Genomic DNA, 21,844 nt, shown 5'->3' with positions numbered 1-21,844 from the left:
CCAAAACCACAATAAAACATTACTTCACTCCCACGAGGAGGCTGGAATCAAAAAGACAGACAAGTGTTGGAGAGGGTCTGGAGAAACGAGAGCCCTCACACACAGCTGGGGGGAACGTAAAATGGCGCAGTTGCTCTGGAAAACAGTCTGGCGCTTCCTCAAATGATACAACCCAGGGTCACTACATGACCCAGCAATACCACTCCTAGGTACCCACCCAAGAGAAATGAAAACACACGTCCTCACAAAAACGTGGCCATCAATGTCCACAGCAGCATTATTCATAAGGGCCAAAAGGCGGAAACAACCCAAACCCCCAGCGACTGCTAAATGGACAGACCTGGGTTTTAAAAGGTTAAGAAACACCCTCTAAGAAGAAAGGCCCCGAGTCACAGCTAAGCTGAGGAGCACCAAGAACCCCAGAGAAAGCCAGATACTAAGTAACATCTAGGTTTGTGAAAAGGTTAGTTTAAAATAATTATCTTCTCATATATGAAGAATAAAATAAGTAAATTTACCAGCAAAAACGATTTTAAGGAACTGGTTCATATGAAAGATGTAGAACTTGCCAGTGAAACATCATGTTCAACAGTGGAACAAGTGAAACACAGAATTTTCCTTTGCTGGGGATTTTTAAGGAGGGGACAAACAAGTGTGTGTTTTCAATTGCTCAGGGGAAGGCAGAGGTCTGCGTGAGGGGGGTTTAAGGTCCGCGTCTGTCTATCGTCCCGCAAAAAGTTAGAAGTCTGCCATCCTGAAGAGTGAGAAAAAGTCATAAATTAAGTGACCAATAATATTTACAGCTAAATACTGCCTGGGCTAAATATAATCCCTTATGCAAATCATGGCAAAATAAACCTGCCTTTTGAGGGCCCAAAGTTAGAACGTCACCTAATTTCCACCGAACTCTCCTCATTCAGCAAATGGTAAACACAGCAGATGCAAACAAGCAAAGATGGCAAAAGAACACCCACCTTGCCCCTCTCTGTCCTTCCCCAGACCACAGCCTCCTCCACCCAACAGACTTTGCCCCGCACTCCCCCCTGGGAGTGTGGGCCTCTGCTGACCACTCCCAGCATTCCATGTCTGTTCTCATCCTGATATACACGATTTTTATTCAAGGCTCATGATCAGTAAAACGGCTCCGAATTGAACTTGGCTATATGAATATAAAGCAGGACTGATTCTTTAACAGAAGGAATAGAAAACAACTACTGATCCGATCAAAGCATGAAGTCAGCAGAGAAACAATTATGAAATGGGACTTTGGTGACTCAAGAGGAAATGCATTTTGCAAGAAGAATTCTGACCCACGCCTAGAACTGAAGGGGTGGTAATACCAGCTGCCATCTCCAGATGGCACCATAACCACGGGCTGCTGGGTTTTCCTCAAGGACTGCAAAGCCGCCTTGCCAGACCCTGACCACAATTCAACAGCACCTCCTCTAGATCCCGCCGAGGCATGGAGTGCTGGGGCTTTGGTTATAAATCGGCACTTGCCATCGTGAACAGGAGGCCAGAAGCAGAGCTCCTAATGGGACTTCGCCCTTTCCCTTCTCTAGCTTCCCCTTCATCCATCTTTTCCTTGGATTGAGAGGAAATTGTAATGATGGAGCAAAACATTTATTATATAATTTTAAAAGGAGGAAACGCTCTGTTCTTCGTTTCTCTCACTTGTGGCAGATTCAGCGGTTCCCTCAACCAAGTTTAAGCACGTCACACAGGTACCTAACCCACCTTACCACTTGGGTCGCTCACTCACGCAGCACATTTCTTGAATGGCCGTCTAAGGCAGGCCTGTTATCAGGCAAGCGAGGACAGGGTGACTGCGCACACACCTTGCTCTCGCGGGGTTTACGGTCTAACACAAAGCAGAGACCTCTATGAGACCCAAAATCAAAGACAGCAAGACAAGGGATGTGACGGAGGGTTGCAGCATGGACTCTGGAGCCAAACAGATCCTGGTGCAAATCCTGCCTGGGCTACTTCCCGGGATGGTCCTGGGCAAACGCTGTCCCTCTGCGCAGAAGAGACACCAGTACGCATGCCTCCTAGGGCTGCTGGGAGCTTAAAGGAGCTACTAAAGCCCCAGAACAGGGCCTGGCACACAGTCAGTGCCACCAAAATGTAGAGACAGTGCGGCGGTTAAGGACATGGGCTCCAGAACTAGCAGAGACTGTTCAACTGCTGATTCTGCCACGTATGGGCTGTATGACCTGGGCGACAGTCGCCTCACCTCTCTGGGCCTTAAGTCTCCTCATCTGTAAGACGGGAGTAGTAATGAACCTCCTCTCACTGGGGTCGTTGTAAGCACGAATGCGGTAACACGAATCCAAAGCACGTAGAATAACGCCGGGAGTAGGGCAGGCTCTCCACAAGGGTTAGCAATTGCTGTTACTCGTATTTGCAGTGGGAAGGCACACAGCGTACGTCACCCATGCTAGGCTGGTATAAGCCAAGTGCTGCAAGAAAAAAAGGGGATGCCCCAAAGAGACTGGCTGCAGGGCTGACAGGGAAAAGGCACCAGAGTCAAAAAGGTAACACAGGCACAAGGGTTTAGAGTGGGAGGAGAAAGTGACTGGAAAAGTCTGTGAAACGAAATGAAAAGACGACGGAACTCTCGCCTCTGCCGGTAAATAAAGGTGGTGTTGTTCTCCACTGTGGATGGTGGAAAAGAGCCGGCAGGTCTGTCAGTCTTTCCACACAAAGCGGACACACCCCCGGCTGCTGCGCGCTGGCCCTACTCACAGCCTGTCGTTAGGTAGCTCTCTGCCCTTTTTAGGGCTGTCCGCTGCTTCCGGGCAGCGGCCTTCCAGTTTGGACTGAGAGGTCTTGCCTCCTGCAGTGCAGGGACAATGAAGAGCAGAAGTCCCACTGGGCACGTGGTTAGTCTTCTGGAGCATCACCTGGGGCACAGCCTGGTACGGCGGCAAGGACGCTGGCCTGGATGTCAGAAGACTCGGGCTCCTGTCAGAGCAGGGACACTCGTTGGCGATGTCAGCATTAAGAAGGGACTTCATTTCCAGGAGCCTCAATTTCCTTGTTTGAGACTGGGGACAGCATCAGCTCTGCTTACAGGGGTTACTGGAAGGGTCGAATGAGCTAAAACATTTTGCATACCCAAAGCACCACCATAATGTAAAAAACTGAAATAGGGTGGCCTTTGACAAAACCGTCACTCCCTGGGCCTGTTTCCCAAACTGTAAAATAGGACAGACTCCTGCCCACCATGCTGGCACAAGGACTAAACACAGTCATGCTCATAAAGGCTTAAAGCAGAGCTTGGCAAAAAAGTGTCTACTCTCCGTTCATGGTTATTTTTCTCCTTGATACTGTGATCACTACGACCCCATAGATATTTCTAGGTGCGAACATCAGGATTTCTGCCATGAGTCTCATCTTCAAATTAATTCAGCACTGTACCCAACTACCTGATTTATGTCCGAGATACCTTATGTGTGAAAGCTCTGGTTCGTGCCTAGGCCAATTAGCACAAATGAGAACAACTCGGATCTCCACGAAGATCGTGAGCTCCTCTCTGTTCCACAGCCGCAGGCTAGTGCTCCAACTCCAACCAGCTGCTTCAAAAACACACGCAGTGAGCGGAGAGGAAAACAGGCATCACGCAGCCTCTGCGTGCCCAGAGTGGGCGTCTCAGCGACACGGCCCACCAGCTCTCCTCCCTCCACTTGATTTTCTGTTCCGTTTTGTTTTGTTAAATAATACTGTGTGTTCCTGAAAATTTCTATTTGGACAACACATTACTATGGCAATGGTTTTGTTTTGTTTTGAAAAAATGCAATCAGTCGCAAGGCCTTCCAGATGAAAAAGTGAATCAACAGTGGAAAGCCATCATGGTTCCGGAGAAAAACAACTTTAAGCACATGTTGAGGAACGACTGAGGATCAACTGGCATCCTTTTTCACATGAAATTCTGAACACGGAAAAAGGACAGCTCAAGAGAACAGTTCCAACAAGAAAAAAGTGAGGACAAGTAAGAAACTTGGGTTTCTCTCAAGTAGTAATTTTCAGAGTAATCCGTTTGATGGTTTTATTTCTCAAACACGGTGCAAATTTAAAGCATACACCAAGTTTCCAGACACTGCTGCCTGATTTTAATCACCCATCATGAACTTGCTACTGGGCTCGCACTAGAGTTACAGCCACGGAAAGGTCTATTCCCCCTAAAGGCCATCGCTGCTTTCAAAGGCTAAGGAACCAATTCCGCAAGGAAAAGCAAGGACAGAGATGATCCTAAGAGACAGGAAGAGGCTCCCAGCTTCTGCAGCAGCTGCGGGGCGGCACAGTGCCCCGCAGGAACCACCGACCCAGGAACCCCAAGGGGCAGCACGGAGAGGCAGGGCACTCCTAAACGAACCGTGACAATGAGAACAACAGCCGACTTGGGAGAATCAAAGCCTGAGCGCTGGGTTCTGATTCGCCACAGCTATGATACCCGCTGGCAAATGGCCCAGATGCAATCTGTACAAAAGGGAAATAACACGAAGCCCTCCTGCCTGACAAGAGGGACAGGCATCCTGAGGAGGGCGCTCCCGTCCCACCGACAATGGCACTGCCACGTTTATTTCAAGGCAAAACTATCAGGAAAATTTACGAAAGAAGCAAAAATGTATAAAATAGGGAGTTTATTTATTTATTTTAAAGATTTTATTTTTCCTTTTTCTCCCAAAGCCCCCAGGTACAAAGTTGTATATTTTAGTTGTGGGTCCTTCTAGTTGTGGCATGTGGGACAGCACCTCAGCATGGCCCGATGAGCAGTGCCACGTCCGCGCCGGATCCAAACCAGTGAAACCCTGGGCCTCGGAAGCAGAGCGCGTGAACTTAACCACTCGGCCACAGGGCCGGCCCCCAGGGAGTTTATTTTTGTTGACTTCCACAGGAGTGTAAGACTGATTTGGGAGAAGGGAAAAGTGTCCACTTAAATTTAGCCATTTTGGACCATTCAGAACATCTAGCTGGAGACAAATAAGATGACACTGCCTGCAAGACCTTCCCGTCCCAGATTCTGGAAGAAACAAGTACCCAACCCCATTGTTTGAATTAGCCATTTTTTGCATTTGTGTTAGATTACCACCCTGCAGATAAGGGACAACATTGAATCAACATCGTTCACTGAACTGAACTTGGCCGCTCTTTGTATTATTTAAAGCACTATTATTTTCTTGGAGTTAAAATTTTCCCAAGTAAAATACTTAGTAGCCAACAGTCTTTAAAGCTCCGTATGAGAAGATATTGCTGGAGAAAAGAACTCTCAGTACCCCAAATCTGGAAAACATAGGAACAGAGAATAGTTTCTAGGAAGAGGGTTTATATAATTGTTTTCTGCTGGTATAAAACACTGCTTCAGAAAGTAGGCCATTAAAGGTAAACTATGCCAATATCATTTACTTTTAGGCTGCTTAAAGAAGCCAAAAGATGAAGGACTGGACCATCAAGCTGGCATTCCTCCTCCTAAAACTGCAATCAAAGTGACATCACTGTCACTGAATCAATTCTTGCAAAACTAACAAATCAATGTCTAAATGCTTAGGACTTAATGGAATTAAACTGTAAATAGAAAAAGCAGTTTTTCAAATTAACTTAACCCTTTTACAGCTCATTTGATAAACTGGTTCCATTGTATTTTTCCTACCAAATATTTGCTAAAGATATTCTTACTGAGTCCACTAAGGGTACACATCAAAACTCACTGCAAAAAGTAATAACTCATCATATATTTACATCTTCCTGGATCCCCTCAACTGGCATCATTATCATCATTACTTTGCATGTAAGGGAACTGAGGCTGAGAGCATTTAAGTGCCCTGCACGCACTCAGAACTCCCAGCCTCGCTTTCCCAGCAGCCCTCCTCTACTAGAATTAGGCTGTGTTATGCTCCCTACTACTTGTAGCTCATAGGTTACTACTAACAGCCTAGGCTTAGGAAACGACAGCGTTTTTCTGTAAAAAGTAAAATAAAACAAAAAACTGGTGCTGTCTGAAACCATCTGACCTATTGCATGGGGTTCTTTTGCCTTCAGGAAAGCACAGTGGGAAAGGAGGTATGAAGAAGCAGGTGGCGCAGGAGGAGACCAAATATTTCTGTACAATTTCACTTCAACTGCTAAACTACAAAAGCTTCTTGTAATTACCTCAATAATAACTAATGATTTGGGGGACAGTAAGAGAATGATATACCAGTGCTGTACTTAAGGGCTTAAAAACAAGAACGAAAAACCAGGAGGAGGATTTATCCAAAGCATTATTTCACTTACAAAATGCACACTACGGCGATACCAATTAAAGGGCAATGTCAGAGGATTCTGGGAAGGTGGTGGTGTCAGTGGCAGCATAGTTTTGAGATCTTCCTAAGTCCCTCCACAAAAACACAGAGCAAGCAGGTAACAAATCAAAAACCCATGAACAGGAGCTGGCCCCATGGCCGAGTGGTTAAGTTCGCGCACTCCGCTTTGGCAGCCCAGGATGTCGCTGGTTCAGATCCCGGGTGTGGACCTGGCACTGCTCACTGGGCCATGCTGAGGCGGCGTCCCACATGCCACAACTAAAATATACAACTATGTACTGGGGGGATTTGGGGAGAAAAAGCAGAAAATAAAATAACTGGCAGCTCAGGTGCCAATCTTTAAAAAACAAACGAACAAACAAAACCCATGGATAATATTTACACAAAACCAAGTAACAACCCCCAAATGCAAGTGGGTGGAGGAAAGCCACCAACAGCCACGTGACTTGCCTATTATCGGCCTTTGTGTGGAACAATGGAGCAGCAATGGGTCGCCTCACAGAACTGAGAACAGCAAGTCATATGGACCCGTCCGGAAAGTGGGAGGGGTTCTGCCCTCTGCAATAGCAGGTGAGCAAGAGGGCCTGAAATGAAAAGGTATCAAGGGGCTAGAGCTATCAAGACCCCACACTCTAGAAATCAACCAGAGAGGGCTCCCTTCCGGGAAGGCCCCACACTGAGGAGAGATTCCAAGGAATGGACTCAAATCTGAGCAGGACAGAAATAAGAGGGGCAAAAGGAGGAGAAAGGCCAAATAAAAGCAGGCCTGGGAATCTGAGCAAGCCAGCCAGCACGTTTGTGACACTACCTGAAAACGACAGAAGGGGGAGCCTGTGAGTAGGAACAGCTATGTGAACCAAGCCGCCTTCTCAAAGCTCGGGAAAACTGAATTCACATACAAATAGGAGAAAACAAAAATCAAGGCCCCAAAATCACCGTAAGAAAAAAAAGAGGACAAGGCACAAAATAACATCCCTAGAGACAATACAAGAACGCTAAGAAAACACGCTCAAAAAAAAGATAAAAACCACATATATTTTAAAATAAAAGACTAAGAAGACAATACAAGATGGGAAACATTACAAATCAGAACTTGAAAAATTCAAAAGTAAGGTTGCAGAAATTTTTTAAAAATTAGAAATAAAAGAAAAAGCTCTTTAGAAATGAAGACTAACCAAGAAAGAACCTAAGATCAAATAAACACAGCAAATAATGCCCCCCAAGAAAGAAAGGTAAAATCAGATTTCAGTCTAAAAGAAATGGACAGGGAAAAAAGCTTAGAGAAACTGACAAATACTGAAGACAGGTCAAGAAGATGAAGCACACAGATGACAGGAGTCCCTGAAGAAGAGACCAAAGCAAGGAAACAGAACAAACGCTAAAAACCGTAATTCGAGAAAACTTTCCTAAAAAGAAAACTTGCAACTATATATTCAAGGAGTACATAGTGAACCCAGGAACACCAACTCAGGATAATGAACAATATTCTAGGAAAATCACTGTATTTTAAGAAAAAAATCTTACGAATATCTAGGCAGAAAGAATATAGGATTTATAAAGGAAGAAAATTAGATTATCATCTGATTTTTTTGACAGCAACACTTCATGTCCAAAGAAAATGGAATAATATGTTTAGATACTTGAGGAAAAACTGAAAGCGAAGGATTTTCTATCCAGAAAAACTCACCTTCAAGTATCAAGGTCACAGACAGGCTATTACTGATATAGAAGAGCTTAGAGAATATTTTCCGTGAGCCAGTTCCTTGGAATCTCTCCGCAGTATGGGGGCTGTCCCAGAAGGGAGCCCTCTCGGGTTGGTTTCTAGAGTCCTGGGGTCTAGAATCTACCAGAGAAGAAACTTCAGATGATCCAAATGACTAGAGAGAGACCAGCATGAGGACTGATGGGAAACTAAGATACGAGAGGCTGTTAAACGTAATGGCTATGGGACCTTGAAAATATAGAGTTTATCGATTTTTAAACAGAGGGAGAACAGAGATAGCATAGATTAAAAAGTTGGTTTTTTAAAAAATTTTCAGTAATCACAGTTGGTCGTGATACTAGTATTTTTACTCTGAAACTACTGTACGTATACTGTGAAAAAGCAAATGAGACACATCCGGATATTCTGATTCGCCCACTGAGTCCTTGAGAACCAGGATTCTCAGCGTGGGAGAAAGGAGATAGAAACATAATATTAACGAGGTTAGGTTAAAACTTTATGGCCCTGAATTTGAACTGGAAATATTAAGATGAAGTCACAAGGTATATCTTTAAATACATATGTATATTCTAGCCCCATTTACTTCGAAGATAAAAACAGTGATCACCATGGTGACAACGAGCATTTCTAGCACCCAGACTGTGATCTACAATTCCATTTTCCATTAGAAAAACGACGACAGAGCTTCTGAGAGAAATGGCTGATCCAAAGTGTGGTCAAGAGATGTCCAGGAGGATCCTAGAACAGCTTAAGAGACCAGACAGCAAGGAAGCTATCAAAGACACCAAGGTCATGTCCAAAGGACTCGGGAAACATGAAGAGATTCCTGCTGGCAAAGACTAGCCGACCTGAGCTCTGAGACAAGAATCAGAATGATCAAACCCCATGAAATACGTTCAAATCTGTGATTTAAAACAAAATGAAAGGGAAGAAAAAGACAACCCTAATTGGTCACCTTCTGAGGAAGACAGAGAACAAATTCATTATTTTGAAAACTGGGTAAATAAAAGGAAAACAATCAAGCATTTATCCTGTTTCATATACGAACTTACCACTGGGTAACTAAACAATAGAGAAGAGGGAGCATCATCTTATAAAATTTTACCAGCTAAAAACTGAAAACGAAATAATAGAATTTAATATCACCATTTGTGACCCCTAAGAAAATCCTGGCTCTAGGCCCTGAGCAGCAGTAGCTGCACAAATCAAAAAAGAACAAAAACCAGACATCTTGACACCAGGTGCCTCCTGGCGGAAGAACTGAACACTAACTATATATGATCTTGCCAAGGGGTTGAACCTGAATCCCATCACACTTCAGGATCCAGCTGCCAACCTGCAGGGAATTCAGAGGACAGGGGAGCATGCTGAACTGCACCACAAGAGTGCAATCAGCAAAATCTAGGCCTGAAAGACACAGGTCGAAGGTCAGGCTTCTTCAACAAATACACTGTTAAGGACAAGAAAAGGATGTAGGAGGAACCTACAGATTAATAAAGACTTAAAAGACATATCAAGAACCAGCCCTGATGGCCTAGTGATTCAAGTTTGGTGCACTCCGCTTCGGCGGCCTGGGTTCGGTTCCCAGGCGTGGAACCACACCCCTCGTCTGTCAGTAGCCATGCTGTGGCAGCAGCTCACACAGAACCACAAGGACCTACAACTAGAATGTACAACTATGTACTGGGGCTTTGGGGAGAAAGAAAAAAAAGAGAGAGAGGAAGATTGGCAACAGATGTTAGCTCAGAGCAAATCTTTCCTAGAAAAAAAAAAAAGACATATCAAGTTTTTAAAACTGGCCAGACTAAGCTATAGTGTCCAGAGATGCACACCTGAGTGATTAAAACCATCGAGACAGGCAAAGAAGGGAGGATTAGAAAACGCGGACGGTGGCTCCTTTGAGAGCGCGGGAGGGCTTGCGACTGGGCTGGGGCACAGGGAGGAGTCTGAGAAGGCTGGGAAAGTTCTGTTTCTAGAGCTGGGTGGCGGTTACAGGGTGTTCACTTTGTAATAAATCATTTAACTCACTTAATTCACTTTTTTCACTTAACTGAATTCATTTAACTGTTTGTTTAGTGTGTCTTATAATTCAAAAAGAAATGTTTCCAAAGGCAACATGACCAATGATGCTGGAGAGGGAGCGAAAGACCGAAGCTGCTTCCTCAACAGAGGCTAAGACTCTCAGTGTAAGACTCTGGCATCAGGTCTAAATACTGTTCCCTTCTCTTAGCAAAATGTGTCTGCAGCAATTAAAACGATCAATTTAGCAAGGCACATTAAATGGGACAATTCCTTTTAACAGCAGCATATTTCTTTAATATGCTTTGGCTGCCAAAATTATGAGATCACAGGAGGAGTTATCCTCAGCCAAAAGTCCACGAGGAAAAATGGGTAAATGTTTAAATGACACGGTTCAGGAATTAATTTGTGTTCTTGTAAAATAATGTTAACCAATAAAGCTTTCCAAACAATGTTTCTAAGCCTGGTTCAGTCCACAGAAAATGAAGAGGGAAACAGAAGCGGTGTGGTTCTCCTAGCTGCCCAACCGGCGTGGAGACACCTCTTGCACTTAATCAGGGCCCCCCTTCCCTGATCCAGTGCTCCCTGTCTCTGCTGACACCTAACCTCTCCACACATCTTGGGCTAGGATTAAAAATTGATCCAAACCAATAATTACAGTTTAAGGCGAAGAAGAACATAATGAAGAACAAGCAGCTTTAGGGGCCGGCCCCGTGGCCAAGTGGTCAAGTTCGCGCACAGCGCTTTGGCGGCCCGGCACTCCACCAGTTCGGATCCTGGGCGCGAACATGGCACCACTTATCAGGCCACGCTGAGGAGGCGTCCACGTAGCACAACCAGAGGCACTCACAACCAGAATAGACAACTAGGTACTGGGGGGCTTTGGGGAGGAGAAGAAGAAGGAAAAAGCAAGATTGGCAACAGATGTTAGTTCAGGTGCCAATCTTAAAAAAAAAAAAAAGAACAAGCAGCTTTACATTAACAAGTACCCCAAACCTTGGCTTCAGATAAAACCTACTTTCGGAATCTAAATGAGGGAATGTAAAGAACTTACTTTATCTTTCAAGCTGTTTGTTTATATGTCTGCATAAAAAGGACTTTCTTTCATTTTTTTGAGGAACATTAGCCCTGAGCTAACATCTGCTGCCAAGCCTCCTCTTTTTGCTGAGGAAGACTGGCCCTGAGCTAACATCCGTGCCCATCTTCCTCTACTTAAAAAGGACTTTGTTAACCAGGGTCCACTAGACAGAACATACCTTCTGACGTTAGCTTGGAAATAAGCACTTGAAAAACTCTTCCCTACCTCCCCTTATCTGTCACATATCCCATTTCATCTGTATAACCTTTGGCAACTTATTTCACAGTAATATACAATTCACGCTAGAAACTTTTTCTCTCCTTTTTTGGAAGAGGGAGGGGTCATCATGTGGTCCAATGGAATTCACAGAATTACTGGAAAGAGCAGATGTGTTTACTGTCAATAAGCACGTACACACACATACAAAAGAAGAGAAAAGACAATACAGTACAACCTCTTGACGTAAGGGCTTGTAGAAGGCTTATCTGCAGTTAAACTTGAACGTGGCTAAATCCTCGTCTAAGCCAGTGGACAATCAACACTGCTCTCATTTTCTGCTCTTCAAGCCTCGACACACACACAGGCTTTGGGAGCAGCAGGTGAGTCTCCCCGGCCGTGTGCACGCCACACCCCGGGAGCTTACCATAACCGTGCAGTCCTCTGAGCCGCTGGCAATGACCTGATCGTTATGTGGGCACCAGTCGATGTCGAGCACGGGTCCTGTGTGGCCACATACTGTAGGGTAGGATTTGTCAATTCGCCCAGTCTGAAAGAAGAAAGAAAACGAACCTATTAGGTAACGCCACAGAGTCGGTGTGTTTTCTGAGACCCATGTCTCCTTTATTACCTCTGGCCCAAACCCTCAACCGTCTACATACAACACTCACACCAGCCAATGCCAGCTGGTTAAGCACTGCCGACTTGCATTTCTAGGAGTAGCTACTACCAAGAACACTCCACCAAACTGGAAGGATCCAAATTTCTAAAACCACAAAGATTTCATTTACTCGACTGCATTAATAGACATAGCGAAAGAGAATACAAAAGTCTTCTTACAACATACAATTCTACGATAGTCAAGTTATAAATTATAGGTCTTTTTACTGTAGAAAGAAAAAAAGGAAAATCAAAAAACCTTGGTATTATTCAAAATGTAAAATATAGCTTTTAATACAATAATCCTTGATTATACAAATTAACAGTTCTGGAAATGAAAGGCACTGTGAGCAAGCAAAGTTAAGATTATGAAAAGAAAAGCTTTAGCTACTGCTGAGGGGCTGAAGGACACACGCACTTTAATGTCTCTCTCTCCACTGTCTTCAATGACCAGAAACGCCAATCTAATACCTACTTGGACCTCATCCACTGTCCAGTTCCACATCTCACTAAGAACACCATTTTTAACGTTGATGCTAAGTAGTCATCACAATTTGCCTGTGTTACACCTTTGAATCTAACAAGCCAATCTGGCTTATCAGACCAATTTTATGTTAACCAAGACACATGCTGTTGTAACAAGAGCTGTGCAAAAGTGACTTCGTTTTTTAAACAGGTTAGCGCCAGGTCACACTGAGGGTTTCATGCTCTAAAGGCAGGTATACAAAAGGAATCCTGCAGTGTAAAACCCAACCCGTTTTCTGTTGTTCCCCCCTGTTATGGCAAGTCGTCACAACGCTGGGGCTGGCTTCTCGGAAAATTTTCAAGCTCAGTAAATTCTACGATCTCTCCACTTTGATTTGATCATGGAAATCTCCAGAGAAGCAGTATGCTAAAGTACAAAGACCATGGAATCCAGAGTCTGACAGATGTGGGTTCAAATCCAGTCCCACTGCTTAAATAGCATGTAACCACAGGCAAGTCACATCATCTCTCTCAACTTCAGCTCTCATCTGCAAAATGGGTAACAATGCTACTCATCTCCCAGGATTACTGTGAGGAGTAAATGAGAGAACGTTTTCAGCTAAGTCATAATTTAATATTACAATTATCTGTATAAGGTAAGTAAAAAAATCTAATTATAGTACCTGAAATATAGTAAACAATTAAAAACGAGTGTCACTTATTAGTGCTTCTGGCATAAAATATTAATTTACTCCATCATTAAGAATTACAAATATGTGGGCCAGCCCTGGTGGCATGGTGGTTAAGTTCAGCACACTCCACTTTGGTTGCCCAGTGTGGACTTACACTGCTGTGCTGGTGGCTCACTTACTAAAAAACAGAGGAAGACTAGCACAGATGTTAGCTACGGGCAAATCTTCCTCAGGAAAAGAAAAAAAAAAAAGAATTACGACTATGTGTCATTTGTGAACTTTTATGGGCCAGACAACGTGCTGAGTGTTGGAGATACAGAAATGAACAGGGTAGCCCCATCCTGGCTGAGCATCTAGTCCAATGCGAGGACAAAAGACACTTAAACTGCCAGTGCAGTATGAGATGTGCTCCACCAGGACAGGCCCAGGGGCAGCAGGAACACAGGAGAAGGGCATTCAACGGCGTTTGCGGGGGTCACAGTCTTTGGGGAGGTTTTTTGCTAAGAAAGGTGGGTCCTAAACGGAGCTGTGAAGATGGCCCTGTCTACAGACCCAAGGCCTGAGTTTTTTTCACACGCTCTCCCCTTCCCTTGCAAAACTAATTAAACCCTGTTTGGATCTCCTGAACCACATCACCAAAAAAGGAATTCATAAAAGAAAATGTTAACTAACAAACAGAATATTATACAGAATCTGGGTGTTACAAACAGAAGCCACAGGGTCATTTACAGGCAGCAAAGCACCAAACTGCCTGGGTTGCAGTGGTGGCTCTGTCATTTCCTAGCCCTGAGCCCTGGCCAAATTCCCTCACCTCTCAACCTCATTCCTCATCTGTAAAACACGAAAACAGTATAGTCCATTCCTGCAGAGCCGATGTGAGGACAAGCTGGGACAATGAAGGTATACAGCATTTGGTTCTGGCCCTGCACTGGAAGTGCTCAATAAATGTTACCCCAAACTTAAGCGCTGGAACCCCCTCTACCACACCCCTGATCACACCCTTCCGTCATGAAGGAACTGCTGCTAGGCACTCAGCCAGGTGCGGCCACTAACTCCCGCATTGTGCACTCACAAAAACTAGTGAGCACCCCACCCCTGGAACTACTACCACCCCAGGTGTTGTTCTGCTGCTCAAGCGGCTGCTGGCAGACTCACAGGTGTTCATTTTATGATATTATTATATTACATATGAAGGTATATTATGTAATACTACGTATTATTATTTAAATTACAGGCCTAGTTACTCTTTTGAATGTGTGATATTTCATAATTTAAAACAATCTGGGAAAGGAAGGCCAGGATGAGGTCTGACACATATTTAAGTAGACATTCCAGAAGGAGAGAATAGAGTGGAAGAGAAGCAAAAACTTCTCTTGAAGAGAGACTTCTCCAGGAAGAGAGAATGGCTGAGAATTTTCCAGGTTCAATTAAAAGCATAAATCTTCAGATTCAAAAGGCACAAGTCTCAAGCAGTATAAGTAAAAATCAATCTGTATCTACTCACATCCTAGTGCAATTTAGAACACCTAAAACAAAAAATCTCAAAAACAACTATAGAGAAAAGACATTACCTACAGAGAGAGACATTATAATTAGACTGACTGTGGACCAACTTCTCAAAAGTAATTACAGAAACAAAGACATGGGAAAATATCTCAAACACTAAGAAAAACAACAATATCCAGATGAACTATCATTCAAAAGTGATAACCAAAATAACCCAAACACATAAAAGACATTTTAAGAGACGTAGAATTTACCATTTATAGAGTCATATTCAAAAAATTAAATTCTTGGACTTATCTCAAAGAGTTTGAAAATTAATTTCAAAGAATTAAGTTCAAGAACTTACTTTAGGAAAAGAAAATGGACTAGAAGAAAGAATTGGGATACCAAAACACCAGTGAGCAAAAACCTGGTAATGCGGTCAACGTCACCAGGCACTGACTGTCTAACACAGCGGGAATGATGACTGGCTGGAGTACAAGTAACACAAGGCAGAGCTAAAACACCAGACAACAATAACGTGAGCCAGATATGATCAGAGTTCACAGGTTTCAGGGCTCTTCTCTAGAGAAAGGCAGGAAAACCAACTAGCTTCAGACTTTAAGTCACGTAAGCATTCTAAAATTACGGGTAAACATGAAAAGGAAAGACAATGTATAATTTCCAAAAAGTGTGTGGAATGGGAAGAAGGGTGGTGGAATTAAAAAAACTCCTTCGATCCAATACAAAGGGGAAATAAAAAGAAAAAAAGGCAAGAAAAAAAGCATGCAAACCAGAAAGCACAAAGTAAGACAGTAAAAATAAAACCAACTAGAAATCATGAATTGTGGTAAATACAATGGCTTAAACCCAGCAGCTAAAGGACAGTGTCTCAGATTAGATTAGCCACTAGACACATTTAAAAAATAATGATAACAAAAGGCAACTAAAGGAGGGGAGGGGGTATAAAAATCTATGCCGGTAGCTATACTAGAACAGACACACTGTAGGGTGGAGCGAGGCGTTACGTAAGACTAACGTCACTACATGATGCTGAAGGAAACAATTCACCAGGAAGGCACTGGCACCATGAACTTCTTAACTACACAGCTTCAAAACACTGAAAGCACAAGGGGACAGAACTCTAAGGAGAAAATGACAAAGCCGTAATCTTAAGAGATTTTAAGAAACCAAGCTAACAGATAAAGATGAGTATGAATATAGAAAACTTCAACAGAAGTAACAACTTCATCTATGGGATCTACTCAGCCTTGTAGCTAACATTTTAAAATAAATATTTTTTTTCAAGCACACATTAAATATTTATTTCTTTAAATGAGCAACAAGGATACCACAAAGCAAATCTCAAAAAATACTAGAGAATCAGTATCTCATAGAGCAGGTTCAGAGGACAATGAAACACAATTAATAGAAAAATATAAACCAAAACCCTCCAATGCATCTGAAAAAATTTAAGTTTACTAAATAATTCATATAGAAAATCATAATGGCCAACAGAAAAAAGTTAAAGCTGATCAATAAATACATGACATATAAAAACTTGTGGGATACAGCTAAAATAGATCTTAGTGAAAAATTTATAGCCTTAAATGGATATACGAGACAAGACTGAAAATTAACGAGCCAAGCATCTAACTTGAGAAGTTAGAAAATAAAAGAGTACACCCAAAGAGCGTAAAATTGTAAGAGAAGAAATTATCGAGAAAGAAAATAAATAACAAACTGAATCAACAACAGTGGACAGATTAGGAAAAGAGAGAAGCCATAAGTACCAAGAATTTAAGACACATCATTTACAAATATGGTAGAAATTTACATAATACGAAAACACTAGGAATAATTTTGAAAACTCTAGATGAAACAGGCAATCTCCCAGAAAAAATATAACTTATCAAAACTTTTTCAATAAATAGAAAAGACCCATAACCATAAAAGAAACAGCAGTATAGGGGCTGGCCCCGTGGCCGAGTGGTTAAGTTCGCGCGCTCCGCTGCAGGCGGCCCAGTGTTTCGTTGGTTCGAATCCTGGGCGCGGACATGGCACTGCTCACCAAACCATGCTGAGGCAGCGTCCCACATACCACAACTAGAAGGACCCACAACGAAGAATATACAACTATGTACCAGGGGGCTTTGGGGAGAAAAAGGAAAAAAATAAAATCTTTAAAAAAAAAAAAAAAAAGAAACAGCAGTATAACTCCACACACACACCCTCCATAAATCAATCAAGCACTAAATACCCAAAATTACTAGGCCCCGATGGTTTTACAGGTGAGTTTTATCAAACATTCATGGAAGAGATCATCTCAAACAAACCTTCCCAGAGAACAGAAAAAAGAGGAGTGCCACTGAACTCATTATGTGAGGAACGTGCAGTAATAAGACAGTGTACAAAGGACAGCATAAGGAAGTTTAAGACTATGTGACATAAATCTCAATGCAAACTCCCCTCCAGAAAAACAGTAAACCAAATTCAGCAGTGCGAGTTGTTCTCCAAAAACATGAGCAAAGTGAAAAGACATCTTCACCCTGGGAGAAGATATATATGCAACATATGCTCCTGACAAAGAGAACACACAACCCAACAGAACAATGGGCAAAGGACACAAGCAGGAAATTCAGAGAAGGAAACCTGAAAAGCCAAGAGATATATGAAAAGATACCCCATCTCAATGGTAATCAGAGAACTGCAAATTAAAACAATAAGGTGAGATTTTACACCTATTAAAACTGGCAAAAATTCAGAAGTCTAAATACAAGTGCTGGCAAGGATGTCAAGAAAGAGGAAATCAGAAAACTGCTCACAGGAGACTATCCTGCTACAATTCCTTTCGAGAGCAATTTGGAAACAGCTGGAGGGGAAGATGCTCACTTCTAGGTGGACTGCAGGAGAGAAACGCTTACTTTTTGCATGAGGATATTAACTGCAGCACTGGTGGGAAGAGTGAAAAAAGCAGAAACAATTTAACTGTTCTTTGCTGTTGGAATGAAAGTTTAACACAAAACAATCATCTACGTTATAGACACAGACACATATAACAAAAGCACACAATGATGACACATACCAACTTGAAGGAAAGGATTACCCGTGGGGAAGGAGAAAAGGAGGAAAGGGAATGGCATTTAGCTACACCTGTTACGCTTCATTGTTTTTCGAAAAGGGAGGCATGAAACAAACAGCAAAATATTAACATCTGTTTAATCTTGGGGGTGAGTACATGAGTGTCCTATTACTTCGTTTGATTTGTTTCCTAGTAGAAAAAATAATTAAAATATAACAAAGTCGAGAAATACACCAATGTATTGTTAATTAACTTTACATTTAAAAAAATCTTTACTCCCAAGGAAAACAGTTTTTCTATCTGAATTGTTTTATTTAATCTCAGAGTATGCATTCTTAGATTCTTCCCAGCAAACCACATGTGGCAGCCATGAGGGCCAAGGACAGTCACTGAACTCTCAGCTTCCCAGGACACCAAATCATTTCTTCCAATCTGAGCTAAAAAGAGCTTCTGCTCAGATATGAGGCAAGTTTGAGGGGAATCTGGAAGGACCGACACTAGCTGTTCTTAATTATACTGAGAAGCTTACTAAGTGACTTTTTTTTTAGGTTAAAATTATGCAACTCTGGTTAAAATAGCTATTCACCAGTATTCTTCAGTCAAGTAAGATATTTGAGAATAGTAATAAGCATTTCTGCCATTCTCAACTCAGTCCGATAAGTCTACAGCATAAAACTACTCAAGAGTCTAACACTTTCATAGGAACTTAAATGTCATTTAAAAAGCAACTGCCACCTATTCCCCCCTTTCTATCAAAAACAAGTCATTAATAATAGTTTGAGGGGCTGGCCCGGTGGCACAGTGGTTAAGTGTGCACATTCCGCTTCGGCGGCCCGGGATTCGCAGGTTCGGATCCCGGGTGCGGACATGGCACCGCGTGGCACGCCATGCTGTGGCAGGCATCCCACATATAAAGCAGAGGAAGATGGGCACGATGTTAGCTCAGGGCCAGTCTTCCTCAGCGAAAAGAGGAGGATTGGCAGCAGTTAGCTCAGGGCTAACCTTCCTCAAAAAAAAAAAAAAAAAAAAAAATAGTTTGAGTGCTAGGAACTGCATGAAGACCTTTCTATCTTTCATTCTCACACCTACTTTTATGACACAGCAACTTTATTATCCCCATATTCTAACTAAAGAAACAGAGGCACAGAGAAAGTCAAGAAGCAGAGATCTAAAAATCACTGACCATTCACACTACATTTTGATAGGGAAAGAAAATTTCCACTATGCCATACGGTTGTGAAAAAGGCACAGAAGTAATGTTGAAATTATTGGCAGCTGGTCATCAGAAACACTGAGTTAATAAAAAACGACACCCCACAAACAGCTGCTTCCTCTGGCTGTAACGTCATCATAAATCCTTACAACAAACACAGCAGCGGAAGGAGCCCCGTACTGCAGCACAACAGAATGGGCATCGACTAAACTTGATAGTGATAAAGGAACACAAAGGAGAAGAAAGTGAGAAAAACGGGCATTTTAAACGTGCACTGATCGTTTCACATAACAGGGTGCCCACAACATGCAGTCAAGTACCAGCTAGCTGGATTTCAAGGGCTTATACCTCCGAATGTCTTCTTAGCCACAACAAAACCAAATCACAAGAAACGAAAACAAGGGGCTGGCCCCGTGGCCGAGTGGTTAAGTTCGCGCACTCCGCTGCAGGCGGCCCAGTGTTTCGTTAGTTCGAATCCTGGGCGCGGACATGGCACTGCTCATCAGACCACGCTGAGGCAGCGTCCCACATGCCACAACTAGAAGAACCCACAACGAAGAATACACAACTATGTACCGGGGGGGCTTTGGGGAGAAAAAGGAAAAAAATAAAATCTTTAAAAAAAAAAAAAAAAGAAACGAAAACAAAATATTCCACCCAATGAGTATATTAAATAGTATACTCATTAAAGATTAAAGGGGAGACTGGGCAATTATCAACTGCTGAGAGCTCAAGTATACGGAACTGAAGGAAACCATACAATAACGGCCTTATATGGTAAAGATGAGGACACACGATTCCTGAAAGACATTTTGCAGGAGGATCTAATGAGAACACATTTCTCACTCATCCCCGCGACACACCCTCATTTATCATCCAGTGACTGATCCCAGGAATCTGTGTCTAACTCGCTCAGCTGGGAAGGACCACTCAGACGCTCTCTGCGAGTCGTGCTGACAGGGAGGCTCACCTGCACCTCTAAGCAGCAAGTGCAAACGAATGCTGAGGCTGGAAAGAAGGTTTCCAGGAATTTAACACCAGCTTTTAGTGTCTTTTCTGACTCAATGGTGACAAGAACTATGCATCAATTTTCCAAGGATTATCTGTAGAATAATTCCATTTACTAACAAATCAGTCCACCGTTTCATGAAGGATGTGTCACCTCAGTTGCATCATCTAAAATATTGCTACTTTTCTAGCATGGAATTGAAAAAACTTAGCTGAGAACAGTATGTTAGCCATTTAAACTCTCTGCTTTAAATAATTTTTTAAATTTATTCATTACTTACGAGTGCCAATCACACGCCACAGGAGAGCTTTCATTGTACCTCTCCAGCTAAAACTCCAAGTGCGGGAATTACCAGCAAGTCAACTCAAGTGGCAAAAACGACCAAAACCAAGATTCCCAAAGGCTCAGGCCCAGAGCCCAGTTCATAAACTTGTGGGACAATTAGTGAAATAGGTCAGGGCACTGGCTTACCGACTATTATCTAGAAGATCCAGTGGCCCGCCTGGGGCCCAGCAACATGAGCCCCAGGGAAAACGCAGCCTCCCAAGTGTGTGCACAGCTGGCACAAGGGAGAGGTGTGACAGCACAATTTCCATGTGGCTGGCCCAAGCTGAGGCTGACGGCTTTGACATGTTCCAGCCAGCAACCCCTCAGGGTGGCAGAAAACCACCTAGACACGAGCTCTATCATTTGCACTGTGTTTAGGGAAGGTCCTCAAACATCTCCAAGCCGCCCAAAGACTCCGCAGAGCTCCTGGAGGCGCCGCTCCGATGAAACCCCCGAGTTAGGCAGCACTTTGCTCCAACAGGCATGGGGGCAGCGGGCCGAAAATCAAAATTTAAGCATCAGTAAACACAGAACTTTACCTAACTGCTCTAAGAAGGAACGTTCGTACTTTTAATAACTTTGCAAAAACATTCCTCCTTAGGCATACAAAATTCAGCATAACTCTTATGAAATGATATTTCTAATTGTGAAAGTATTTCCCGTCAATTTCAATGCGAAAACACACCTGCTTCCACCTACATCCAACAGTGTATCTTATTTATTTCTTGCACTTCTTCTCAAAAAGGAATCCATACTTAAGAAGTGCACTCATTCCACGTGCCAAGGGCAGTACTGTGCAGTCAAAAAATTCTAAACACATACCGACAAATACGTACAGAAATCTTCTCATAGATATGTGTCTATAAAGGAGTTCCACTCTGAGATGTGTTTTTAAAGGACCTAACGGTGTATTACAGATGTACCCACAGACATTTTCACCCTCCCAAACACTCAAAATTCAACACTGGGATGCTTCCAATATGCCCTATACATTATATAAAAGATCATTCAGAATGACTATTTCTTAATGTAAGATTGACTCTTCACATGATAATTGTTTTTGATCCACACACTAGCTGGCTCAATATTAGGTTGAAGATGCTACCAAACTGGTGCTAAGGAGGATCAATCTAATAGTTATTGGTTCCTTCAAAATGTAACATTTTGTGTTGGAGAGGGTGTGGAGCAAAGGGAACTCTCATACGCTGCTGGTGAGAATGCAAACTGGTGCAGCCACTATGGAAAACAGTATAAAGATTTCTCAAAAAATTAAAAATCCAAATACCATACAACCCAGCTATTCCACTACTGGGTATTTAACCAAAGAACTTGAAATCAACAGTTCAAGGAGACTTATGCACCCCTATGTTCACTGCAGCACTATTCACAAGAGCCAAGACGTGGAAGAAACCCAAGCGCTCATGGACCAATGACTGGATAAAGAAGATGTGGTGTATATATACAATGGAATACTACTCGGCCATAAAGAAAGACAAAATCCTCCCATTTGCAACAACGTGGATGGACCCTGAAGGTATGATATTAAATAAAATAAGCCAGACAGAGAAAG

General features: G+C 42.8%; 1 protein-coding gene across 11 annotated transcripts in view; it reads right to left on the bottom strand.

Moving 5' to 3' along the window:
* Positions 1-21,844, bottom strand: part of CORO1C (coronin 1C) — a 73,007-nt gene that overhangs the window by 15,333 nt on the left and 35,830 nt on the right. For all 11 annotated transcript variants that reach the window (XM_023646985.2, XM_023646984.2, XM_023646986.2 and 8 more), the window contains one exon: positions 11,769-11,891. In XM_023646985.2, coding sequence (XP_023502753.1) covers positions 11,769-11,891 — 123 coding nt within the window. The remainder of the gene's footprint in view (positions 1-11,768; positions 11,892-21,844) is intronic.

The sequence above is a fragment of the Equus caballus genome, chromosome 8 (assembly GCF_041296265.1).
Source record: "Equus caballus isolate H_3958 breed thoroughbred chromosome 8, TB-T2T, whole genome shotgun sequence".
Taxonomy (NCBI): Eukaryota; Metazoa; Chordata; class Mammalia; order Perissodactyla; family Equidae; genus Equus; species Equus caballus.
This window is presented reverse-complemented; position numbering and strand designations above follow the sequence as displayed.